The 23,910-nt window shown below is 41.0% G+C and overlaps 1 protein-coding gene across 1 annotated transcript; it reads right to left on the bottom strand.

The window, feature by feature from the left end:
- Window positions 1–302: 302 nt before the first annotated feature.
- On the bottom strand, window positions 303–15,103 carry gnai3 (guanine nucleotide binding protein (G protein), alpha inhibiting activity polypeptide 3). The gene is made up of 9 exons (XM_034087183.1): window positions 14,534–15,103; window positions 9,275–9,317; window positions 8,263–8,404; window positions 8,015–8,172; window positions 6,308–6,436; window positions 5,216–5,345; window positions 4,021–4,174; window positions 2,853–3,060; window positions 303–1,202 (listed from the first exon to the last, which is right to left on the bottom strand). Exons 1-8 carry the CDS (start codon window positions 14,649–14,651, stop codon window positions 2,870–2,872), a joined length of 1,065 nt encoding a protein of 354 aa, XP_033943074.1. The 5' UTR covers window positions 14,652–15,103; the 3' UTR covers window positions 303–1,202; window positions 2,853–2,869.
- Between the last annotated feature and the right edge of the window lie 8,807 nt (window positions 15,104–23,910).

Genomic DNA, 23,910 nt, shown 5'->3' with positions numbered 1-23,910 from the left:
CCAATGTGAAATGCTGTTGTGTTTTCTGAAATGCTGTGGTGTTTTCTGAAATGCTGTGGCGTTTTGTGAAATGCTGTGGTGTCTTGCACTTCAGGGCCACCGTAAGAAGGAGAGGAAAGAGAGAGCAATGCTAAGCTAAACCCGGCTACAGGACAGAGCGATGCACTCCGCTGAGACGAGGCGGCTGTGAGTTTACATCAAAGATGCTTGGTGCTCAAAGGCCAAAGTTCATGGACCATGTTTTACCCATGTTGTCATTTTAAATATTTAGAATAATTATTCGCACAGATAATATCTACGATTGTTTTGTTTGTTTATTATCCTCCTGTTGCACAACAGAAAAACTGCATTTTCAGGAATTCACTTGCTAGTGCTGCATTTTGACAATGAATAATCCTTGAATATATCATCACTAACTAAACAAAAAATTCCATATTGACCTTAGTGATAAAAGTAGGTCATATTATACCCCCTTTGAAAAAAACACAGGGAAATCAAGATCTCCCTTTACAAATTGATTTGCAGTGATGTGTACAAAAATATTGTTCAGTACAATGTTGTCAAGTTAAAAATGATTAACTATTAACTATGTAGACAGCCGTGTTGCTACTTTGTTCATTACACTCTTGCTAACTAATCCCAGACCCAAAAGGTTACGTTATATACATCAAAACTGCCCGAACAAAACGCTTCTCAATGCATAATTTAACGCATTCACACATCCAAAAATTTAAATATACTATATGCAAATATTCAATAAAAGTTATGTAATACAGAATTAAGCTTTGTAACAGAAAAAAAGTGAACAGAATGTACATCAGCTGTGAAACCGTGAAATGGATCTGATAAACAGGCAGTCTGTTTTGGTCCATGTACATATAAGACAAACTATAAATGCGTCAGATACATCAGAGGAGCTTTACCTGTCAGCCCCAGACTGATGCAAAGGTCTTGTATATGACAGGACTTCACAAATCTCACAGCGATCATTTCACAAGCCTCCTCCACCACTTTCACTTCCTCCCACTGCGCTCTGCATCATAACATCTATTGAGTAATGGTGGTATCAAGTCCCCAAATTGCGGAATTTAGGTCCTGCATGCAGCATGGCACCAGCTTAGTCCTTAGTAACACCTACTTTCTAATTCTCCTTCTGCAGACAAGACATACCAGCCCAGAAGTCCCAATTCTGCCCCTGACACCTGCAAGGAAAAGGAAAAAAACATAAAAATATGGCCATATGAAATAGATAATGAATATAAATGCAATGCTTCAGAACATGTCATTTACAATTTCATGTATAAGCTGCTCTATTTTTTTATTACAAGGCAGCTTTGGGTCTTAACCAACCATTACAAAAATGGTTTGTTGAAAAGCTCCTACACAGATTATCATATATTCTACCTGTTCAAAGTTTATTATAATCCTTTTTTTAAATAACTTTTAAAACAATGTTACTCAGTTAGTGATGGTGTTGTACTGGAGTGTTTCTTATATCGTTTTGATAAGGATATCTAGCTTTAATGATACATGGTGGAGTGCTAAATATTAAAATCTCCAAAAAGGCAGTCCTGTTAAAAACCACTTTCAAACTATAACAGATTATACAAACAGTTAAATAAATGACTACATCTCTAAGAAAGTAAATCATCATCGTTGCGAAGGTAAAATGTATGAGAGCTGTTGTATTTGATACAGGTGTGCATGTGCCTAATAAATGCGTGAATGAGTGAAATACTTACTTCTCAAACGTGAAAATATTTGTATCATTCTGAGCTGTAATTTTAACTTCAAACTTAAATCCACAGTTCGCATGGTAACATATGCTAATGTTTTGACGGTAACACTTAGCATGCCAGGTATTTAAAATGTAGCTTGTTAGCATAACGTTAAGTATGTTAGCATTTTCCATCAAAACAAACACACACACTTGAATTACTTTGTCTTAAATGTCCTTTTACCACGTGTAATGCACACTACAAAACAAGCAAACACGTTTATCTTAAATGTGTACTTTTTCTCCATTTCCTTTTGTAAAACGAGTTAGCTGAATTTAGTAATGGGGAGCAAAGACTCCTAACTTCTGTCTAAGTGCATTTTGTTTCTTTACATTACCATTAGGCCTACTGCTTTCTACTGGGGACATCTTCACACTGATAAACATGCAAAATGTAGCTGCTCATGGGTGATACCAAACGCCATCATAACACAGGGGTGTGTGGAAGGGAACACTTGTTTTTTAGCGATTAAAAGTTCAGAGAGTAGATATATTGTTCTGTATTTCTCATAATTTAGATAAGTGTAGAAATCTATTTTGTTCAATGTTTTTGTGGATTTGTGAATATTTTAATGATCAAGCAGTCTATAATCCTATCGCAGGGTCAATGCTATTTCCAGATCATTGAACAATATCACACAGCCTTCATCAGTGGATGGAGTTGATTATTTGATTTGATGGTTTTTTGTTTGACCCATAGGTGTTTCCACAGTTTGTTCAGTTCAAATTAATTATACAGGTTTTGGGTAAATTGAACTCACTTTATGACACAACGCCTTGAATTTCCAAGGGCCAGTGTCAATCTTTTGTGTATGTATCCTAACATAAAATTGACACATTTTAGCGACATTCTATAAAAACTCAGGTGAACAAGGTTATAGGATTATATTGGCTAATTTGAGTTGTATTCATCTAATTGTCATGAAGATATTTAACTCTCTGGACCCAACACATGAGTGAAATCACAGAAACGGTCTTTGCAGTGATGCAATAACCTAACATGGTAAACTGTTATTGCCACATCTCTGCAGCGCTGTGCAGGAGCTGTAGTGCAGGTGAAGGTCAGTGTGCTGACCTGCAGCGCCTGAAGCTTTAGTAAAGCCCGATCTCCCTCAGGTTGATCTTGATGATGACGTCGGTGATGGCGTCAAACACAAACTGAACATTCTTGGTGTCTGTGGCACAGGTGAAGTGAGTGTAGATCTCCTTGGTGCCCTTTCGTTTGTTAAGGTCTTCAAACTGGGCCTGGATATAACATGAAGTCTCATCGTACGAATTCCCAGCTGCAGTAAAAAAACAAACAGGTAATTCATAAAAAGAACGTGGTTATAATTAACATTTAAAAAATCCTGTCAGCTCTTTCTCTTGTTTACAATGTAGGTTAAACACATGGCATTAATCTATGACCAGTTGAAGCTGTCATTTAAAGCCAGTGTTCGAACTAACTTTTGTAATTTTCTTTTGAGGCAGGTTTTTGTACATTTGTTTTATGGATGATCTTTCAAGGTCATTTTATTCTGCTAGCGGCTGTTCAATTATGTATGTGACTGCTGTGCAGAAACACCTTTAGGAATGCTTAGTATGAAGAAGTTAAAAATGATGAACCATGACACCAAATCATGTGTTGCAGATCTATAAATAGATGTAACTGTCCAAATCAATTATGGACATCAGTATGACTGTGGTTAATAAACTTGGCAAGCAGAATGAGCTGCAGTAAATTATTCAGTTACACTAAAAAAGCTTGTGGCTGATGACGTTCACATGTGTCACTTGTTCGAGCATTTACATAATAAAGAGATGTTGTTTATTTAAAGCCTATTCAACAAAAAGATTCTCTCGCTGCAACAGCTAAATCATATAGTATCATTTCAAGATATGAGATCCAACTATTCTCTTATCTTAGCATGGTAATTGCCAGGAAGTAAATGCTCAAATGCACAAGAGTAGGGCTGTGAATGATGACAATATATATCATCAAATTCCTTTTAGGCTTCTTAGGTCACCTAAAACTGTTTATTTGGCAATAAAGTTCCTGAAATAGACTATTTATTTCTTAATGTCAATATATATTCTATTCGAGATAAGAAAGGACAATTTCATAGAAGATGTTGGCTATATCACCCAGCTGTTCAACAGATAGATACTTACATATTTGCTCTGATCAAAACATTCAAATAACACACCAGCGGATAATATCACGTCACACTTCAAGAAAAGGTTTATACATCGCTTCGTCTCACCAGAGTATTCGGGCCAGCAAATAGTGAGCGGACTCCGGGTGATCTTCTCTTCAAACAAGTCCTTCTTGTTGAGGAAGAGGATGATGGAGGTGAGTGTGAACCACTTGTTGTTGCAGATGGAGTCAAAAAGCTTCATGCTCTCATGCATCCGGTTCTGAGGATAGAGCAGATGATGATTTGTTTTCACAGAACACACAAGAGTTGATTATAAAATAATAAGGGTTGTATCAATGTCTGATTTTTTCAACATGATTAACACCAACATATTTTATAGTAAGTATATTGTGGTAATATATATAGAAACAATTACACATAGTGTCTGTAACCATGACCACAGAAAGGCATACGAATTGTGATTTGATGATAATTGTTTAAACAATGGTATCATATTTTTTGTAAACATTATTTTTGAGTTTTTTGCCTTTATGCAGTTCAGCTGAAGATAATCATAAAGGTCCAGAGAGGGAATGACATGCCTGGGCCTGGGGTTGAATTCCAACATGCTCCGTTGCAGTAAGGACTCACCTGAGAACAGTTGATGTGTACCAATCATGTGATATTAAATGTAAAAGTTATTGTCAACACTGAGATATCGTCATAATAACCCTAAAATGAATGATGATTGATTTTGATTGAACTGCTTTAGTTTCAGGGTGATGGGGGGGCTTAACAGTACCAGTCAGAGCCTGTTTGGCATGATGTCTACTCAACCTGAACCAAGGGCTCTGTGTGGCACATAAAATACAATTCCACATGTACCAGAGCCTCTTTATAAAAACATATTTTACATGGCTTTTAGTGGCTGAGTCCAAATGAAAAGGGTACTAATGTGTCATTGCCAGCACTTACAAGCTATAAAAGCTGGTTCACTGTCACACTGTCATTACTTTATAGCACATTTCAAAAGAGCAGAGCCATCATTAATGCTTTTATTAGTAACACCTCTTGTGATGTTATGTCCTTTCATAGACCTGTGGGCATGCAGCACAAAGGATTATGCAAAAGAATATCTCTTATTTCTTAGATCATGATTATGGACTATATTGTCTCAGATGTTTTCAGTTTAAATGATGTCTCCAATGAGTTTAATGTTTACTGTGCTGTATCACAAATTGCCTGTGTAGGGACATTAACGTTTTCTACATCTTTTTTCTAGTATATGTGTTAAGATGCAAACAATGTATCCTTTACTAACCATCTCCTCATCCTCAGCCAAGACTAGGTCGTAGTCACTGAGTGCTACGCAGAAAATGATAGATGTGACACCCTCAAAACAATGGATCCACTTCTTCCTCTCTGAGCGCTGACCACCGACATCAAACATCCTGCAGACAAAGACACAGAGACTGCATGTACACTGAATGCATGCTCATTTTGCTTCTAATGCTATTTCCCCCCAGTGTTTCATGAAGATGAGTGTCCTCGTAAATCCAGGGCAAGAGCACAAACACACACAATCACACACACATGCACACACACATGCCTTTGTCTCCACCTGAGGCCCTGAGTGACACACTGAATCAGTACTGAGCTAACTGATGCAGAATTGTATGCTTCCACATCAATTCAGGGATTACACATTTCCAGATCCTGCGATTTTTTTTGATGAGGTTAGAGAGGCAGGCCAGGGAGGCTATTACGGTTAATGTTACACCAATATTTGTAAGTACAGGAGCTGGATAATAACATAATGTAAAAGGACTGGAGAGATCACATTTACTGCTTCATAGGTGGGTCGTATTCGGCGGAATACCAGTCAGCAACTAATGGGTGTTATAAAAGACAGTTATAAAATCAGCACCTAAGTATGTAATGTCCCAAAAAAACAAGCCAAATAATCTGCGATCAGGTTAATGTAAAATATTATTTATACTATGAGGGAAAAGGTGAGATATTGCATTAAACTTAAAGCATGTGAAACCAAGATGTTGTTACTTAAACCAACTTTGTATGTGAGTGTGATGATAAAACTGTCAAACTGTCAGTGAACTCTTTAAAGAAAACTGGGTTTTTCTTATTATTAACTCAAAGTTATTTTAAATGTTTCTCTATTTTCTCTGTATTTCTCTATTGTGCTCTATCTGTACCATTATGTTGAGTATGATTCTGCAATTTGTATATGTTTGAATAATTTCTTAATCACGATAAAAACATTTTTTTTTAAAAGTGTGTTATGTCACTGACTCCAAGATTATTTTTTTTCCTTTTTTTAAAGCCTCATCATAACTTGCATTTAAAGAGGTAAAACTATATACAAAAATCCATCATGAGTTACAGGTATACTTACTTGAAGTAGAGATCTTTGAAGTTGAAGTGAGTTTCCACAATGCCAGTGGTCTTCACACGTGTACGCAGCACATCCTGCTGAGTCGGGACGTAGTTCGGCTGACAGATCCTGTCCAGGTCATTCAGGTAGCTGGGAGACAGAAAACATGTGAGCAAATACACATATCACCGGACACTTTTTACTTTAGTAGTATCTGCAGTACAGGCAGCTCACAATATGTGCTTTATAAAAACAATTTTTCAATTTATTTTAACCCAACATGGTTTAGCCAGACAAAGTATGCTTCTTAAATGCAAGAGAACGTTTTGTTCCAACCTATATAAGCCAGAGTGAATATCTTATACATAATTTTACACTGCATTTCACAAGAGACTGTGCTCAGACATGTTATGCTATTTGGCAGCCATGTTTGAATGGAAAATTGCAGTTTCCTGTAGAGAGAAAATGGACACAATTATGCTTTTCATTTCTTATTTCTTTTCCTTTTATCATTTATTGTATTTTTCAATGTTATTATTAGATTTGTTTTATGTGCAACCAAAAGTTTTTTATATTGATTCAGTTATTTTTTTCCTGAACAGTGCAGTCATACTATAATAGAGATGGGGATGTATTTGAGAAGACCTTAAGCAAAGAAGAAAAAGGACAATGTATTGCAAAGTGGACACTTGTGTCTGGTGAAGTGGAGGGTTTGCTGTGCAGACAGACTCCACAGAATGATACTAAATATGGGCTCATATTTTGCTGCGTGATAAACACTGGCTCCTTGTGGGTTGAGTTAAAACAGACTAACTGCTCTGGTTCCTCTTGTCTCGCAGTGTGGACAATGTGCAACAAGCTCGGCTGTTCTCAAAACATAGTGAGTGTCCTTGAGTTTCTTTTTCTTTCAGGGAGATAAACCTTACGGTAGCAGACAAACCCAAGGTTTACTGGACTATATTTAGCTCAAACTACTTGTTCGCATTTTTCCTAAACTTCATCAGACAGTTGTATCTAGTAGTTGACTATCATAATAATCTGAAACCGTTTTCCCGTAGTCAGTTTCCCCTCCATGTTTCTCCTTTTTCAGGAATGCAATCAGAAGTACAACAAGCTGACACAAGAGTGTGAAGAACAAGACACATCTTGCCTCCCGTTGTGTTCCAGTGGTAATGTAACAGACATGAAGGAAAAAAACAACTGAGTCAAACTATACTTGTGAGAGGAGATCAACATAACAAGAAATGTCAGTTTTTTTGGTAAGAAGATGAATGACGCAATTTCAAACTTCCCTATTAGTCCTCACCTTAGAAAAGGAACAGAAAGGGTGTTGATTATTTTCCCGTGGATTGACAGAATGATTCATTGACTACCTTTCTGCTGTATGAAAAAGAAAATAAACTCATGATGGATTGTTTAACTTTGACAACAAAATTAAATATGGGCTCAATTAGTAGAGCCTTGTACTGGGGCGAGGTCTCCAAGCGGAGGACCGGTTTCAATCCAGGCAGGAACCATTTGCCATGTGTCATCCCCTCTGTCTCCCTCCTTTAAAATGTCTCTACAATAAAAGCACTGGTTGCCCAAAAGAATCTTTAAAATAAATTAAAGAATGAAAGCCAAATCTAATCATTTTTCTACAGACTTCTTCCCTTGAATGGCAGTGCAGTCTTCTCTATTTTAAATCATTTAACAAGGTTGCAGTTAGTAAGTAGTCAGAGTCCTCACTATGCAGCAGAGTCGTTGAGCTGATACTCTCGTGATCGATCGAAGCACGTCTGAACTCCCACGTCGCCCCACAGCCTCTGTATCACAGTGGTCAACTCGGACGGCAACACGCCTTCCTCCGCAGAGCTCGCCAGGACAAACAGCTGGCGGGCATCGTCCTGGCAAAAAATGACAATGTAATTTTGTTCCTGTGGTGATTCAAATCATAAATGAGGAAGTGGCTCTTTAAAAGTCTTGTTTAAACGTACCGCTCGTGCAGCATCTCCGAACTCTATCTTTAAGCGACCCATGGCGCGGATGATGGCCATGATGGACTGGATGGTGTTGCTGTACACGACCACTTTGTACTGCTTGCATTCCTCTTCTGAGTAGCCATCTTCGTGAATGATTCTGACACAGAGACAAAATTAAAGTGTGTTTTTAGAGTCCAGATAAATATTACTCAGTGTGAACAATGGATTTAACAAATGTGGAACGATTACAGTATTGAAACATTTCATGCCACACTGTCATTAGTGCTGGAATTTGAACTTCTGTGAGCATGCAGCATGGCTAATGTGGGAACTGGGTGAGTCTATTCACGTCCTGCCAGGGTACGGCTGGCCTCTGTGGCCATTGTTTAACATGTTATGCAAAAGGGGGCTTCCTACAATGCCTAAGCAGAATGAAATGAGGGTCCCCATTAAGTTACACAGTGTTTTTTTTAACAAAGATGAACCCTGTTTATGACCAATACTCTCCCAAACATTACTAACCTCTGACAACAAGGCTGCAGCTAAAAGTCTTTCGTCAACGCAATACAAGAATATCGTCAGAGTTTTTTAGCAGTATGTTAGTGTTTGATGTAAGCTTTCTAAAGGTTCAACTAGTTACATTTAAGTCCTTTTAAAAAGGTCCCATGTCATGGCCATTTCTACTGATCATAATTCCATTGTTGAGGTCTACTAGAATAGTAGACATTGGTTTCTCATACAGCATCTCTGTATAGTATGTGTATTCACTCTCTGTCCTAAACGGCTTGTTTGAGCTCCTGCCCCACCCCCCAGCCCAGTGTGCTCTGATTGGTCAGCTCGCCCACTCTGTTCTGATGAGTCCACCACCGTTACAGCGGAACATCAGTGATTATGTGTTACAATGGCGTTAACAACCAGAAAATGACACTAGCAATGATAAACAGATGAGAATGCTGCGTGGGGACTTTAACCGTGGAAACCCTGCATATAACGTCATGTTGAGTGTTATAAGGAATCTGTAACTTACTTCATCTGCTTGACTAGTGTGCTTTTTCCAGATTCCCCAGCACCTGAAAGAGAGGGACAGTAATTAGAGCAGCCAAATTAATATCTGACAGATTCAGTATTACATGAAGGACGGATCAAACTAGCTTTTTATAGCGCTTGCACAATCTGAACTCATTTAATAATGCATCATCACACGGTGTGCAGTACGGTATATTTGCGTAAAAATTCGAGGAAAAGGCAGCCTTATGATTCATTTGAAATGAAGACACTTAAGGGGGGCCTGAGGAACGTATATAGTCACATGGAGGTATCATATGCTAACTGCTTACCATCAAATCTGTATATGACAGCCTTAAGCTTGAACACACTGAGCATCATAGGAAATAGAGAGGTCTTTTTAGGAACTGAGAGATTTCACAACATTGTCCATCTGTGACAAGTGGCCCAGATGATATCAAAACCTCACAAAGCATGCGTTACAATGAAGTTCATTGTAATAATGGTGAGAGGGAAAATAATTTCTCATTTACAGTATTTCAACAACAATCAGTCAACAGGAAACAGTTGTCTCGCTCCTGGCTCGGACAGTGTTTTTCCACTGGAGAGACAATCCCAGATATCATGCTGCTGTGGGCGTTAGAGAGCAGAGCGGTCATAAAAACATCACATGTGATTAAAGACTCCATATGCAATCTAAAAACTAAAAACGCCAACTCCTCCCTGTCCCATCTGTGGGGTTTATCTTAGTTTTGTACTCCCCAAAATCAGCATCATCCCCCATCAACCAGCAAAGAATGACTGCATTGACATTTTATAACTAAATATGAACACAGACATTTAAGGATTCAATTGGAATTGTTGTAATCATTTTAGAGACATTCTTCTTTTTATGACCTTCCCCTTTAAAGGAAGCAAAGATATTGAAATGTCTTTAAAGGCACTGGTTATGATGTGGGCACCAGCTTCACACCATCTTAGCCCTTCTGAGAAGACAACCTTCAGGAGTCACTAAAGCAGTGAGAAAAGATATGTGTTAGATGGAATAACGCAGTATATATATTGTTTGTGTTGTCCAGAACCCTAAAAAAAAAAGACAAGCTAGCTATTTCACCGCTTCCAGACTTTATGCTATGCTAAACATAACAAGTCTACTGACTTCTATGGGAAATATTTGATCCATTGTTGATTGGCCAAATATAGTAGATTAGAAAATACGTTTATATTATGTAACGTGTACACAGCATGACACATACAGTGACATTTATATTCTGCATTTCACAACACTAAATAACTGCTCCACACTTTCTCAGGGTAGGCCTATACCCAGGAATCCTAACCCCTAGCCTAGACCATGTGGGACAAAGATGAGGTTCGGACAGCACATACCTGTTAAAAAAATACGAAATACTTTTTCAATACATGATTTAGAAAGTCAGAGCTAAGATTTTAACTTTTGTGTCAGTGGAAGCTGCAATCTGTGCCTCAGATTGACTCACTCTAAAATCAGCCAGAGCTGGATTAAAGAGGCATAAAAACATGTATGCACATGAAAGATTAGATGTCAAGCTTGCACAACCAGTGAGAAATGATTTGCATAAACATCTGGGGGGAGTTTACACTGGGAGTAGAGCCTTCTTATATTTACTATAACCACAGTTATTATCAGACATTCCCAGGGACAGTAATTGAAATATGAATACCTGCTTCTTCTTTTTTTAATCAGCAAATTAGTCAGAATGAGATTTTTTTTTAAATAAGTAGATGCATTGTCATTATTATATTGTCTGGCATTTAGGAATACTTTGAAGATGTATTTTATCAAGAAGGCCAGCAGTAGAGTGATATGTTCAGATGGCCTGTCGGCAATAATTAAATCCACAAATTCTTTGGTTAAGCTGTCACCAGCAAAATAGATTTATGCCCGCTCACACAGCTCACACAGAGAGGGACGGCAAATTGTGCTGATTCCTTTCAGTCACCAATTCTCTCATTCATGGCATTTTTTGGCTGATCGACAACCCTGGCGTCCTGCCAGTTCCACCAACTTCACACAGAGATTCACTGAGCCGTGCAGGAGTCAGTCTCCAAACCAAGCCTCATTTAGCAAGAATCTGAAATGCAGATTTTTTATGAATTACTGTTCGTGGTCAAATAGGAGACCATTTTCATTGGAGGAAGCTCTGCAGCTTTGTGGTTTGTACAAAGAGCAGCAGCAGAACTCCTCTTTTGTTTTCCCCCTATAACTCTCTTGTTCCAGCACAGACATGGGAGTGGAGGGCACTGCCTGGAAAAATCACTAAACCCCTCAACGCTGTGGTCAGAAAATGAGTGTGTCCATAGTACAATGAGACTGCATTGTACTGTTGCACCACCACACCTATCTGCCCAGTTGTTCCTCAAAGATCAGCTAGTTGCTTCATCTCAACAACCACATCTATGGGACTTTTACTTCCTCACAACACTCAGGTCTACCTAACACAACTTCCTCACACAACAAAACAATGAAGATCAGACTGTAATCTATCAAATCTATCTATCTTTCCGCCATATCTTCTTGATCGAGGTGTAAGAAAAATCCCTGCAAACATAAAGGGAAATAAACTGCCTTGTTTAGAGAATAATGTCACCATCAGTAATGTCATCCAGAACAAATACTATAAGGGAAACGGCAGGACATATGTATTCATCTGATTTACAATGACACTTCATATTACAGTTTTTTCTCTAATCGAACACATGGAACACATCTCAGATACAATCTTTAATCTCTGTAGTTAGTTGATTCGTCCCTTTGACTGATTCTTCTTAGAAAGTCTAGCTTTGGGTTAATAACCACCAACCACTGCGAGGAAAAAAGCGTGTGATGAGAAGACTTTTTTTTTACAAGTAATACAATGATGCAACTCTGTGGGCATAATCTACAACATCATTGCAGAGCCTTCAGGAAGTCCTGCAGCATGAATAAATGTAGTGATGATTTAATTCCTTTGACTAATTGAATAGCCGCATCTAAATCAGATTCATCCATTTTATCAAATACTCAGTGCTCTCATTTATTCTGCCTACATGGGATAATGTTACGGGAAGTATAAAAAAACATCTCAGTAAATTACAGAATTGCAGAACTTCCTCATATTTTTTTTGTTACATATATTTTACTCTTGCACAATATTTTCTGAAAAAGTTCAACCAAAAGGTTGAGGGCATCGCATCTGTATAATCAGCTAGGAAGTGCACACTTGGTACCCTGAAGACCACACAGGGGTGATACTGCACCTTCAAACATTATTTCCCCTTTGTTCTTCACTGCAGGTTCAGCTGAAATGTATACTATTATTTACTACTATTTATTTTGGAATTTTACCTCAAGCCATTCCAATAAGTCAAATAACTGGAAGTCGGGACACTGGAAAAAGTCTAATTTTGAGTAGCCTTCACATTAATAAAGGAATAAATTAAAAAAGATTGCTGCTGAAAATGTTTTATTCTTTCTTACATTTTTGTGAAATACTAGATACTTTTACTTCTCAGAGCCTCTTAGGTAATCAAATAAGACAAATCTGAGATAGGAAATCACCCAACTTAGACCATGAACCGCATGATGAGGGGTCAAGTCAGACACTGCTTCATTTTGATGAGTCTCAAACTACAATGCTTGAAGAGCAAGAAAGAAAGATGGACCTTTATTGATCCCCCAGGGGGAAATTCAATTTCAGTTCAGAAAGGATCTGTAGGATAAACAGATACAGAAACAGTATGCAGTGAGAAAGTCCCTGCTCTGGGCCACGTGGCACAAAAAGGTTGCTTTACTGGGGGCATTTAACCCCTCTGGCACTTCTATGCAAACCCACATTGTCAGTATCGGCCAAGTGTGTGTCAGTATGTAAGCAGCAGGTAGTTAAATACAATCAGTGGTCAGTAGAGGCATAAGGGAGTGCTGAAATAGTTACCAAAAGTCACAACACTGAACCTGTTAAATATTTGAACCAGTACCATGTTGTATCGTAGTGAGTCTGACTGATATTCACTGTAACACACAATGCTTTACCTAAGTCAAAATCAAAATGAGGATTTCATAAAAAATAACTAAAAAGAAAAACCTCTCTCAATCATCATGTCTGTATCTGCTGACCTGTGCGTTCTTGTCTCGTTGTGTTTTGGGATGTTTCTGCCTGTTTCTCAGCCCCTCGCCCTCGGCCTCTTCTCCCCTGGGCTCTGTGCTGCCCTGAGACTGTAATCAGTGTCGTCTGAGTATAAAGCTTTGGCAGCTCTGCTAAATTCTTCTGTCTGGACACAAAAGCTATGCCCCTTAGCTAGCCAGACTGAATATGGCTGAACTTGTTAAGCCAAAGAGGAGGGGCCGACTTTCCATGTTGTGTTTACAAAAAGCAACCTACAAATCCTACTCGCACAGATTGAGGCGAGTTAAGTCATCCATAAGTCAATCAGAAAATGAATAGGCGATCATTTTACATTTTCAATCGTTATATGGCAACAATGTCCAACATAACTGAATCCCGGCATTGAAATTGTGAGGATTTTATGTTTTAATTATATGACAGGTAATTGAATGATATGAGGACAAATGCTTTTTTTAATTTCCTGACATTTGATGGACCAAATGATTAAGGCTAGTCAAGCTATTGTCAGATTAGTAGAGAATAATCAGCTGCAGCCTTACAATTAATCATACAGGCTGTATCATGAGGAGATACAGCAAGAAACAGCATGTCAAAGCATGTCGGTTATCTGTTGGACACTCCTCACCTTGAACATGTGATCATAGGGAGGCTCAGGCTATTTTAGAAGTGGTTTATGGAAAAAGCTGAGAAATATTTGTGTATTATTAGCTTTAACAATTTCCAAATCAAACTATTTTAATTCAAAACAACCACATCAATTGATATTCATACTGGTAAGTATAACACAAACACAAGCTTTTGCTCCCATTCTTTAGTGTTCAAGCTTTATCTCCAGGTCAGCATTTACCTGCAGCTGCAGTTAAAGTTTGCTTGCAAACAAATAGTGCACTCAAGTGATTCAAGTGATTGATCAAAAACATTTCTGAGGCAGCTGAGGACGTGTAGTTTTCCTCTCCACAAACATCTGGTTTACTTCTACAAGTTCTTTCAGTGGAGGCATGATGAGACACAGCTGCATTAAACCAACAGAAGGAGGAGGAGTGTTTGCAGTCATAAACTGAACACTGCATTAAACAAGTGACAATGAAAAGTTATTAAACAGATTTCATGCATTTATACAATAACACAGTTCATACCGAGCAGAAGCAGCTTCACTTCTTTGGCTGACTTCTCTCTGTCGTCCCGCAGGTTTTTATCAATCATTTTACTCCTCTCCACCGCAGCTTTGTCCTCGGCGCTGATCGTGCAGCCCATGTTCACTCTCACAAAACTTCTTTAGCGTTGGATTGTGCTTTAGCCGCTCATGAGTTGAAGGGAGACGCCTTGAAACGAGCCCTCTGGTCGGTGCGAGCTGAAGTTTCCCAGCCGGGCAGCAGAAGTGCAGAGGGGGGAAAGAGGCGTTGGCACCGGAGGCTCTTCAACTAAACTAACCGTCTGATGCTGCTGAGCTCACACTGCCACACACACTCTGGACAGGGAGCAAATACCCGGGTTTAGGCGGAAAAAAACTCACCAAATAGATGTTTTAAAATATTTGTATCCAAAGTTAGAACTCACAGAAGAAAATAGAAATTAGATCATAAGAAAGCAAAAACACGTAAAAACTGAATGTGTAGGAAAAACGACACAGATAATCCACCGATTTTCAACTAAAAATCTCTACTGTTCCCCTCAAAATCTGGTGCTGCTGCGCAGTCGCGCATTGATCCAGCTGTTCCAGCTGCTGACTAAAGAAAAAAAACTAAAAGAAACAGCACTGAAAAAGGAACATTGATGCGCCCCAAGTGGCTGATGGGAAATGTAGTCGCTTCTCAACTGCCAGTATGTGAATTCACCCTGTGTAGCTTAAATATTGATCAAACCTCGAAACAAATCGAAATGTTTCTAACATGCCTCCGTGAAGGAGGTATTGTGTTATTTAAAACAAGCTGATGACACACCTGCAGGTTTTTTCATGACAGTTCACACTCATTTACAGCCAGAGGAGTGGAGCAGAAGTTTTGTGTGGTGTGAGAGTCCCCAGTGGATGTACAGTGGATTACAGGTGTGGATGCAGTGTTAACCCACAACAGACACAATCGACAGACTTCTCCGGTCATGAGGTCAGGATCACATTTTTCTTAATTTATAAAGCACTTTTTTTGTCAACAAATGGCTATTGGACTATATGTGATATCCCATACTAAGAGAGAAGCTCACTGGTGTTTACATGTTAGACTGTGAAATCTTCTGCAAGTTTAAAGGGGTAGCATACCAAGTGTTCTTACTCAGTTTTAAAGTCTGCAGTCAGGACGGTTAGCTCATATCCAGCCCTCACTCCTAACTGCAGGGTTTCACTCAAAGAGCGTCAATAAATTACTCTTAGCATGACACAAAACTAATTTGAGTTTCAATACCACTGTGGCTAACTCGCCCAAATGATTAAAAGTGATGCAAAAAAACTAATGTGTCTTTTGTGGCACTCATTTTTAAATAATAGATGTGTAGTATTGAGTTTACAAATTCGTTTTTTAGGAGATCATTTCAGTTTTTTCCATACATGTAGCTCCCATGTTATTTATCCTAGTCACTCAAATCAATGCATGTTAAGAATGTCACGAGGCTCAGGACCCAAACGCACAACACCAGAAACAGATCAGAATTAACAAGGTCTTTTAATTAAGGTCAAACACAAAACGCTCACTTGGAGGATCAAAAACTCTAAACCAAAAAACATCGACATGGACTATCAAAAATATACTTCACACGATCAAGGGATGACTGGCAGGCTTGACGAGACAAGACAAACTGACACAAGACAAAGGGAGACGCAGACTATATATACACACTAGGTAAGGGGACACAGGTGGCAACAATTAAGGGAGGGGCTGACAATCACACTGGCGGGAAAAACACACCAGGGCAGGAATGCTCTGAAACGAGAGGGAAAGGTTACTACAAAATAAAACAGGAAATCACAAGACAAGACAAAAGACAAAAGGACTGAACTAAATAAATTAACTTAACACAACTGTCTAGACACCACAGTACCCCCTCCTTTACGGACGGCTCCGGACGGCCCAGCGAGTTCAGGATGGCTTTGGTAAAAATCCTTTATCAGGTTCTGGTCCACTATGAAGCTAGATGGGATCCATTCCCGCTCTTCCGGTCCATAACCCTCCCAGTCCACTAAAAACTGCTGACCCCTTCCTCGTTTTCTGACCTTCAGCAGACGCTTGACAGTGTAGACCAGACCTCCATCAATGATCCTGGGAGGAGGGGGGGGCTTGGAAGCGGGAACCATTTTGCTTTCCTTGACCGGCTTGAGTTTGCTTACGTGGAATGTTGGATGGACTCTGAGTGATCTAGGCAGGCGCAAACGAACAGACACAGGGTTAATACACTTTGCCACAGTGAATGGGCCTACAAATCTTGGTGCCAGCTTCCTAGAGACTACGTTCAGGGGCAAGTCTCTGGTGGATAGCCACACTTTCTGACCCGGTCTGTACACAGGTGCAGGACGGCGATGCCGATCAGCCGCTTTTTTCATGCGGGCCGAAGTCCTAAGGAGGACCCGACTAAGGAGGACCCGACGTGCGTGTGCCGAGGGAACCATGACTTATTTCTCTGTCTCGGAGAACATGGGAGGTTGGTAACCGTTTAGACGCACTGGAACGGAGTCAATCCGGTGGCAGAGGTAGGCAATGAGTTGTGGGCATATTCTACCCACGTGAGGTGTTTACTCCAAGAAGCTGGGTTTTGGGACACCAGGCACCGGAGGCAGGTTTCCAGTTCTTGATTCAGTCTCTCCGTTTGTCCATTTGATTGGGGATGGTAGCCGGAAGAGAGGCTGACAGAGGCCCCGATGAGGCTGCAAAACTCCCTCCAGAAACGGGAGACAAACTGAGGACCCCGGTCCGACACGATGTCCCTGGGAAAACCGTGGAGACGACAAACATGGTGCAACAACACTTCAGCCGTTTCTTTGGCCGATCGCAGTTTAGGAAAAGCAATAAAATGTGTCATTTTAGATAATCTATCCACCACCGTGAGGACGGTGGTGTTACCTTTGGATTCTGGCAGTCCGGTGACAAAATCCACTGAGATGTCAGACCAGGGCCGACTGGGGATAGGCAACGGCCTGAGCAGACCCATCTGGGGCCTGGAAGAGGTCTTATTCCTGGCGCAGATGGTGCAGGCGGCCACATACTCCTTGACATCCTTCTCCATAGATGTCCACCAGAACCGTTGCTTGATGACGTATGGTTTTTTTTACCCCAGGATGGCAGGTGAGCAGCGAGGTGTGAGCCGATTGAATGACCTTAGGACGCACAGTTTGAGGAACAAACAACCTATTTGGGGGGCAACCCTTAGGTGTCGGGCTCACACCGTTAGCTCGTTTCACCTCTGTTTCTATTGGCCAAGTTACCGCTCCAACCACACAGTTTAGTGGAAGGATGAGCTTTGTTTCCTTTGCCGAGGGTTCAGGATCAAAAACACGAGAAAGTGCATCTGGCTTGACATTTTGTGAACCGGGTCTAAATGACAAGGAAAAGTTAAAACGAGTGAAGAACAAAGCCCATCTTGCCTGACGTGAGTTCAGTCTCTTAGCTTTTCGGATGTACTCAAGATTTTTATGATCCGTCCAGACTATGAATGGTTGCTCTGACCCCTCCAGAAAGTGTCTCCATTCCTCAAGCGCTGTTTTGACTGCCAAAAGTTCTCTGTTGCCTACATCATAGTTGCGTTCAGCAGGTGTTAACTTACGTGACAGAAATGCACATGGGTGAAGTTTGCTGTCCTTGGCTGAACGTTGTGACAACACAGCCCCAACTCCATCATTGGAAGCATCCACCTCCACCACAATCTGCCGTAGTGAATCAGGAGTGATGAGAACAGGAGCAGAGGTAAACCGTCTTTTCAATTCCTGGAAAGCTTTGTCGGCCTGTAGAGTCCACAAAAACTGAACATGGGTTGAGGTGAGTGAGTGGAGAGGTGCAGCTATGGAGCTAAAATGTCTTATGAAACGTCTGTAGAAGTTAGCAAAACCGAGAAATTGCTGTACCTTCTTCCTGTTGGTGGGTGTGGGCCAATTTGCGACAGCACTGACCTTGCTTGGATCCATCTTGACCTGGTCCGGAGCAATGATGAAGCCCAGGAATGAGACAGAGGTCTTGTGAAATTCACATTTCTCAGCCTTCATGAATAGTTGGTTTTCCAGAAGGCCTTGGAGGACCTGGCGGACATGCTGAACATGGGACTCTTCATCAGGAGAGAATATCAATATATCATCCAGGTAGACAAACACAAAATGATTCAAATATTGTCTGAGCACGTCATTCACAAGAGCCTGAAATACAGCAGGAGCATTAGTTAGCCCAAATGGCATTACTAAGTATTCATAGTGGCCACTGGGGGTATTGAATCCAGTCTTCCATTCGTCCCCCTCCCTTATCCTGACCAAGTGATAGGCATTCCTCAAGTCAAGTTTAGTGAAGATCTTAGCTCCTTTTAACAGTTCAAAAGCAGTGGAAATGAGGGGGAGAGGGTACCTGTTTTGTACCGTTATATCATTCAGGGGAGAGTAGTCTATGCAGGGTCGGAGGGATCCGTCTTTTTTACCCACGAAGAAAAATCCGGCGCCAGCAGGAGATGACGATAGACGAATGAGGCCCGCCTTCAGAGATGAGTCAATGTAATCCGTCATAGATTGTCTTTCAGGACCAGAAATTGAGTATAGACGTCCCTTGGGAATGGGGGCACCTGGTAGTAAGTCAATTGCACAGTCATAAGGTCGATGAGGAGGCAACGTGGAGGCCCGAGTCTTACTGAAAACCTCCCTCAGGTTGTGGTAACAGGAGGGAACATTGGGCAGGTCTGGTAAGTCAGAGGCATGGTCATGAGTTACTTCCTAAGTCTCCACCTCACTACCTGAAGTAACCCTTCCTACAGACAGCCCTTCAACTTCTCCTGGTGAAACCAAACATGTATGTTTACATTCTCTTCCCCACCCCTTCACTCTACCAGAACGCCAGTCAATGTGAGGGTTATGTCTTTTCAACCATGGGAAGCCTAAAATCATAGGGTGTTGTGCGGAGTCGAATAAATGGAATGTCATGAATTCTGTGTGGTTGTGATTTATGATAACCTGGACGGGTTCTGTGTGGTGAGTGACTTGAAACAATAATCTTCCATCAAGGGCGCTGACATTTAAAGGTTGAGCTAAGGGCATGGTGACAATGTTCAAGCTTTTGGCAAAATTCCAGTCCATAAAACTTTCGTCTGCTCCTGAATCAATGAGAACATTCTGTGTTAAGGTTTGCTTACCTAATTTTACTTGGATAGGAGTCAGCGTACGAGGAGAGTAGTCAGAAGTTAGTCGGCTCACCAGCGCCCTCCTCTTGCCTGGGGAGCCCCGTCTTTTAGTGAGCAAGCGGCCATCAGGTGTCCACGATGCCCGCAGTAGAAACACAGGCCCTGGCGGAGGCGCCGTTCCCGCTCCTCCAGTGAAAGTCTTGCTCGGCCAAGTTGCATGGGTTCCTCTGATGTGGTGGATGGCGTTGTCAAAGGAGGCTTGATCCAGACCCCTGGAAACGAATCCTCCCCCATCCGGATGCCACGAGGAGGCCCCCTGGAGCTTGGTGAACGAACTGCAGGATGTTCTCTTTCTTTTTGTCTATCCCAGAGCCTATTATCTATTCGTATAGCCAGAGCAATCACAGAGTCTAAATCTTCTGGAAGATCTAATGGGACTAAGTGATCTTTGACAAGGCCTGAAAGTCCATTTACAAAGGCGTCCAGCAAGGCCAGATCATTCCAGCCACTGTCTGCTGCTATTGTCCTAAACTCTATGGCATAATCAGACACTCTTTGAATTCTTTGCTTGAGTTGAACTAGAGCTTTAGCCGCTTCTCTCCCTGGTGCTTTACGATCAAAAATCTTTTTAAGGGAATCAGTAAACAGTCCAAGTGATCTGCAAAGGGGAGAGTCTCTAGCCCATGCTGCTGTAGCCCACGCTGCTGCTCTACCAGTCAAGTGTGTTATCATGAAAGCTATCCTAGACTGGTCTGTTGAAAAAGCAGAAGGCTGATGTTGATAATGCAGGTCGCATTGGACTAAAAAAGGACGACAGTCACCTGAGTCACCGGAGAATTTCTCTGGAGATGCGACACGAGAGCATGAAGAAGGAGTAGGTCCTTGGATCACAGGATTCACAGCCTCAGGCAGGGGTGCAGCCGTGGAAACAGTTTGACATCCAGCTTCCAGGTGGGCAAGGACACGAACAAGCTGATCTGCCAGGTGGTTTACTTGGCTGTTCACAGATGTTTGGAAGCTTTCTTGACGACCACTCAATTCTCTCACTCCCTGGTCAATTGATTTCAGCTGATCGTCATGCTGAGACAAAAGTGTGCCTTGTGAGCGCAGAGCTGCTCTGAACCTGTCTGGGTCGGCTGGGTCCATTCTTTGGTCAGTTCGTACTGTTAAGAATGTCACGAGGCTCAGGACCCAAACGCACAACACCAGAAACAGATCAGAATTAACAAGGTCTTTTAATTAAGGTCAAACACAAAACGCTCACTTGGAGGATCAAAAACTCTAAACCAGGCATCCTCAAAGTACGGACTCTGGTCCGGATCCGGACCGAACCACAACCGTCTCTGGACTCTGAGCAAATTATACTTTTCATATGTATTATCTGTGTTATCTGCGAGACATCGCCACAACGCAACGAGTCAAAATGATCCGCTATGTCCATAGACTGCAAACAGCGCTCATCGGACATTTATGAGAGAAAGTCTCTAATGTCCGAGTGCAAGTGAATGCAGCACAAGATGCACGTCATGTAACCCCTCCCCCGGTCCTGGCGCGAGCGTGGACATATGATTGGCGGCGATTTCATTTGAACGGGACGGTGCAAAACGAGAAGCATTCGGACCCAAGCACTGAAGGATGAGGTATTTGCGGTCTCCACTGACAGAGAAGAGACTGTCAGTTTGGCTGTACTCAGCATTGAATCAAAACGCACTGAAGCTGTTGATCTTAATCAGTCTGTGAGGCGTTTTGCTGAACAAAATGGTAATCGCCGCATTCAGCTGTAATACACGTCAACTTGATGCTCTGCTCAGTGCTCACGGATGAGCAGAGCATTAAGATGACCTTACGTGTGTAAATATATTTTTTTCTTTGAGGGGGTCTGCCCCCAAAAAACAGTTTTAAGTCCTGAGAAAGTCAAATAAGAGGGTGTGTAAAACTACACTGCCCAGCCAAACAAACTAACCTCTTTGATTTAACTAGGCCAGCAGGTAAGGACTTTCCACTGGATAATAACTGAGTATAAAATAATGCATGACTGAAGTGATGGAGACCATGTTGAAGGCAAACAAAAAGAGGAAATAACAGGTCAAATCAAGCAAATCCCCCTCTCAGATTCCACAGCAACCAGAAGAACATAAAGACTGGCTGGTGATTTGATTCATCAGCTTTGTGATGGAATAAAAAATGCACAGTGCATTTCCTTAGCTGTGGGTGAGTCCACTGACACCACTGACAATGCTCATTTGCTGGTGTTTGTGAGTTTTTATGATGAGGCAAAGGGGGAGTTTATTGAAGATGTGTTGGGCCTGACGAACCTCAGTGGACACACAAGGGGGCAAGACATTTATAAAGCAATAATGGGAATGCTGAATGAAAGAGGGTGCAGCTGCCTTTATTCATAACTGCAGCTCTTACACTGTGACTCTGAGGGGTCAAGCACAGACACACTAACAATGAAAACTGCTGCATACAGATTTCCCTGCTCCAAACCAAAAAACATCTACATGGACTATCAAAAATATACTTCACACGATCAAGGGATGACTGGCAGGCTTGATGAGACAAGACGAACTGACACAAGACAAAGGGAGACGCAGACTATATATACACACTAGGTAAGGGGACACAGGTGGCAACAATTAAGGGAGGGGCTGACAATCACACTGGCGGGAAAAACACACCAGGGCAGGAATGCTCTGAAACGAGAGGGAAAGGTTACTACAAAATAAAACAGGAAATCACAAGACAAGACAAAAGGACTGAACTAAATAAATTAACTTAACACAACTGTCTAGACACCACAATGCAGCATTGTATGACTACACTGGACGAGCAGCACACACCTATTTTTGGTTAATTAAAGTCTAAAACACTATTATAAATTCATATTTTATTGACAATTCAGCAGTTAAACATTGGGCATTTTCAATGCAAATATTCATAACAAACACATGTGGACTAAAACAATTATTGAATTCCCCTTAAGACTTAAGTAAGACATCAATGTGATTAGTTTAATCTCTGATCCAATGAGTGGTCTCAATTATCTACCTTAAGTAAATTGTATATATATTACAAAATATATTAGTGATATTTTATACAAGACACCAGACTCATCCTCTGAATGAATGCGCTGTGCACCCAGGGGCCCCGAGGGGGACATGATGGTGGTAGCGGACGTGTTGTGGCCCATCACAAAGGTCAGGCTGTTTCCCTGCGCTGTGGGGGCGCCCTCCACTGCTCGACATAAAAACTATGAGTCACTCTGTCCGATGGGGAGCAGCAGAGGAGAGGGAGAGGAAATTAGGATCATCAGAACAGAAGAGCACGGTGGAATCTGTCTTTGGGTCTTTCTACTGAAAAGTTACAAAAACGACAGGCTGACGATGTATCCTGCATTAATTTGTAACATTAATTTAATAATCAATCATCTTGTATCCTTTCATATTACCTCAAACTCTGAATCTGCCTTATTCACTAGATGTAAGATTTGTATAAATCAGTAATGATTCACCAATTAGTGCACCTATTGAAAATGGTGACGTCCCCTATGTTTAAGCATTTAGTGCACAAGTTGGGGTGTACATCACATAATATAGGACCTGAAATTGTGGGATAAAGCGGTCAGTGTGTTTGTGTGTGTTGGTTCATGACAAGTAAGTTAATGTCCCCCTCACTGCTGAGCTATAGCTTCCTGCCTACCTCTAAATGTCACTCCTCTTTCATCCTGTTCTTAGTACTTCATTTCACCTCTGTGACACTGCTCCCCCTTCCTGCAACACCCCCCCCCCACACACATCCACAGATGCAGGCAGCTAGAGCGTTGATCAGAAAAAGGTGATTGACATGATTGATCGTGTGGCAGATGTGATTATTCGTCAAAACATTTCTTCTAACTACCACAGCCACTTAAACTTGTGCTGTTTTCTTGTATCATTTCAACTGATAGGTAACAAAACACAGGGGAAACAGACTGTAATGATAATGAATCCAAACAGTCTTTTCAGCTCGGGTACAAAAGACACATTAATTATTAACGATGAACAAAACAGTTTCTGACTAATGTCAGTGAATATTCCTGAATATTATCTGACATTCACCTTCAGAGCAGCTTATTTCCATGTCCTCATAATCAACAGATGGTAGCAGAAATAGAGCTTAAAGCATTTAATCAGATTGGTCGGGGCAATTTTGCTGCTACGGTAACAGAAATCCAGCT

The sequence above is a fragment of the Pseudochaenichthys georgianus genome, chromosome 7, assembly GCF_902827115.2.
Source record: "Pseudochaenichthys georgianus chromosome 7, fPseGeo1.2, whole genome shotgun sequence".
NCBI classification, from domain to species: Eukaryota; Metazoa; Chordata; class Actinopteri; order Perciformes; family Channichthyidae; genus Pseudochaenichthys; species Pseudochaenichthys georgianus.
This window is presented reverse-complemented; position numbering and strand designations above follow the sequence as displayed.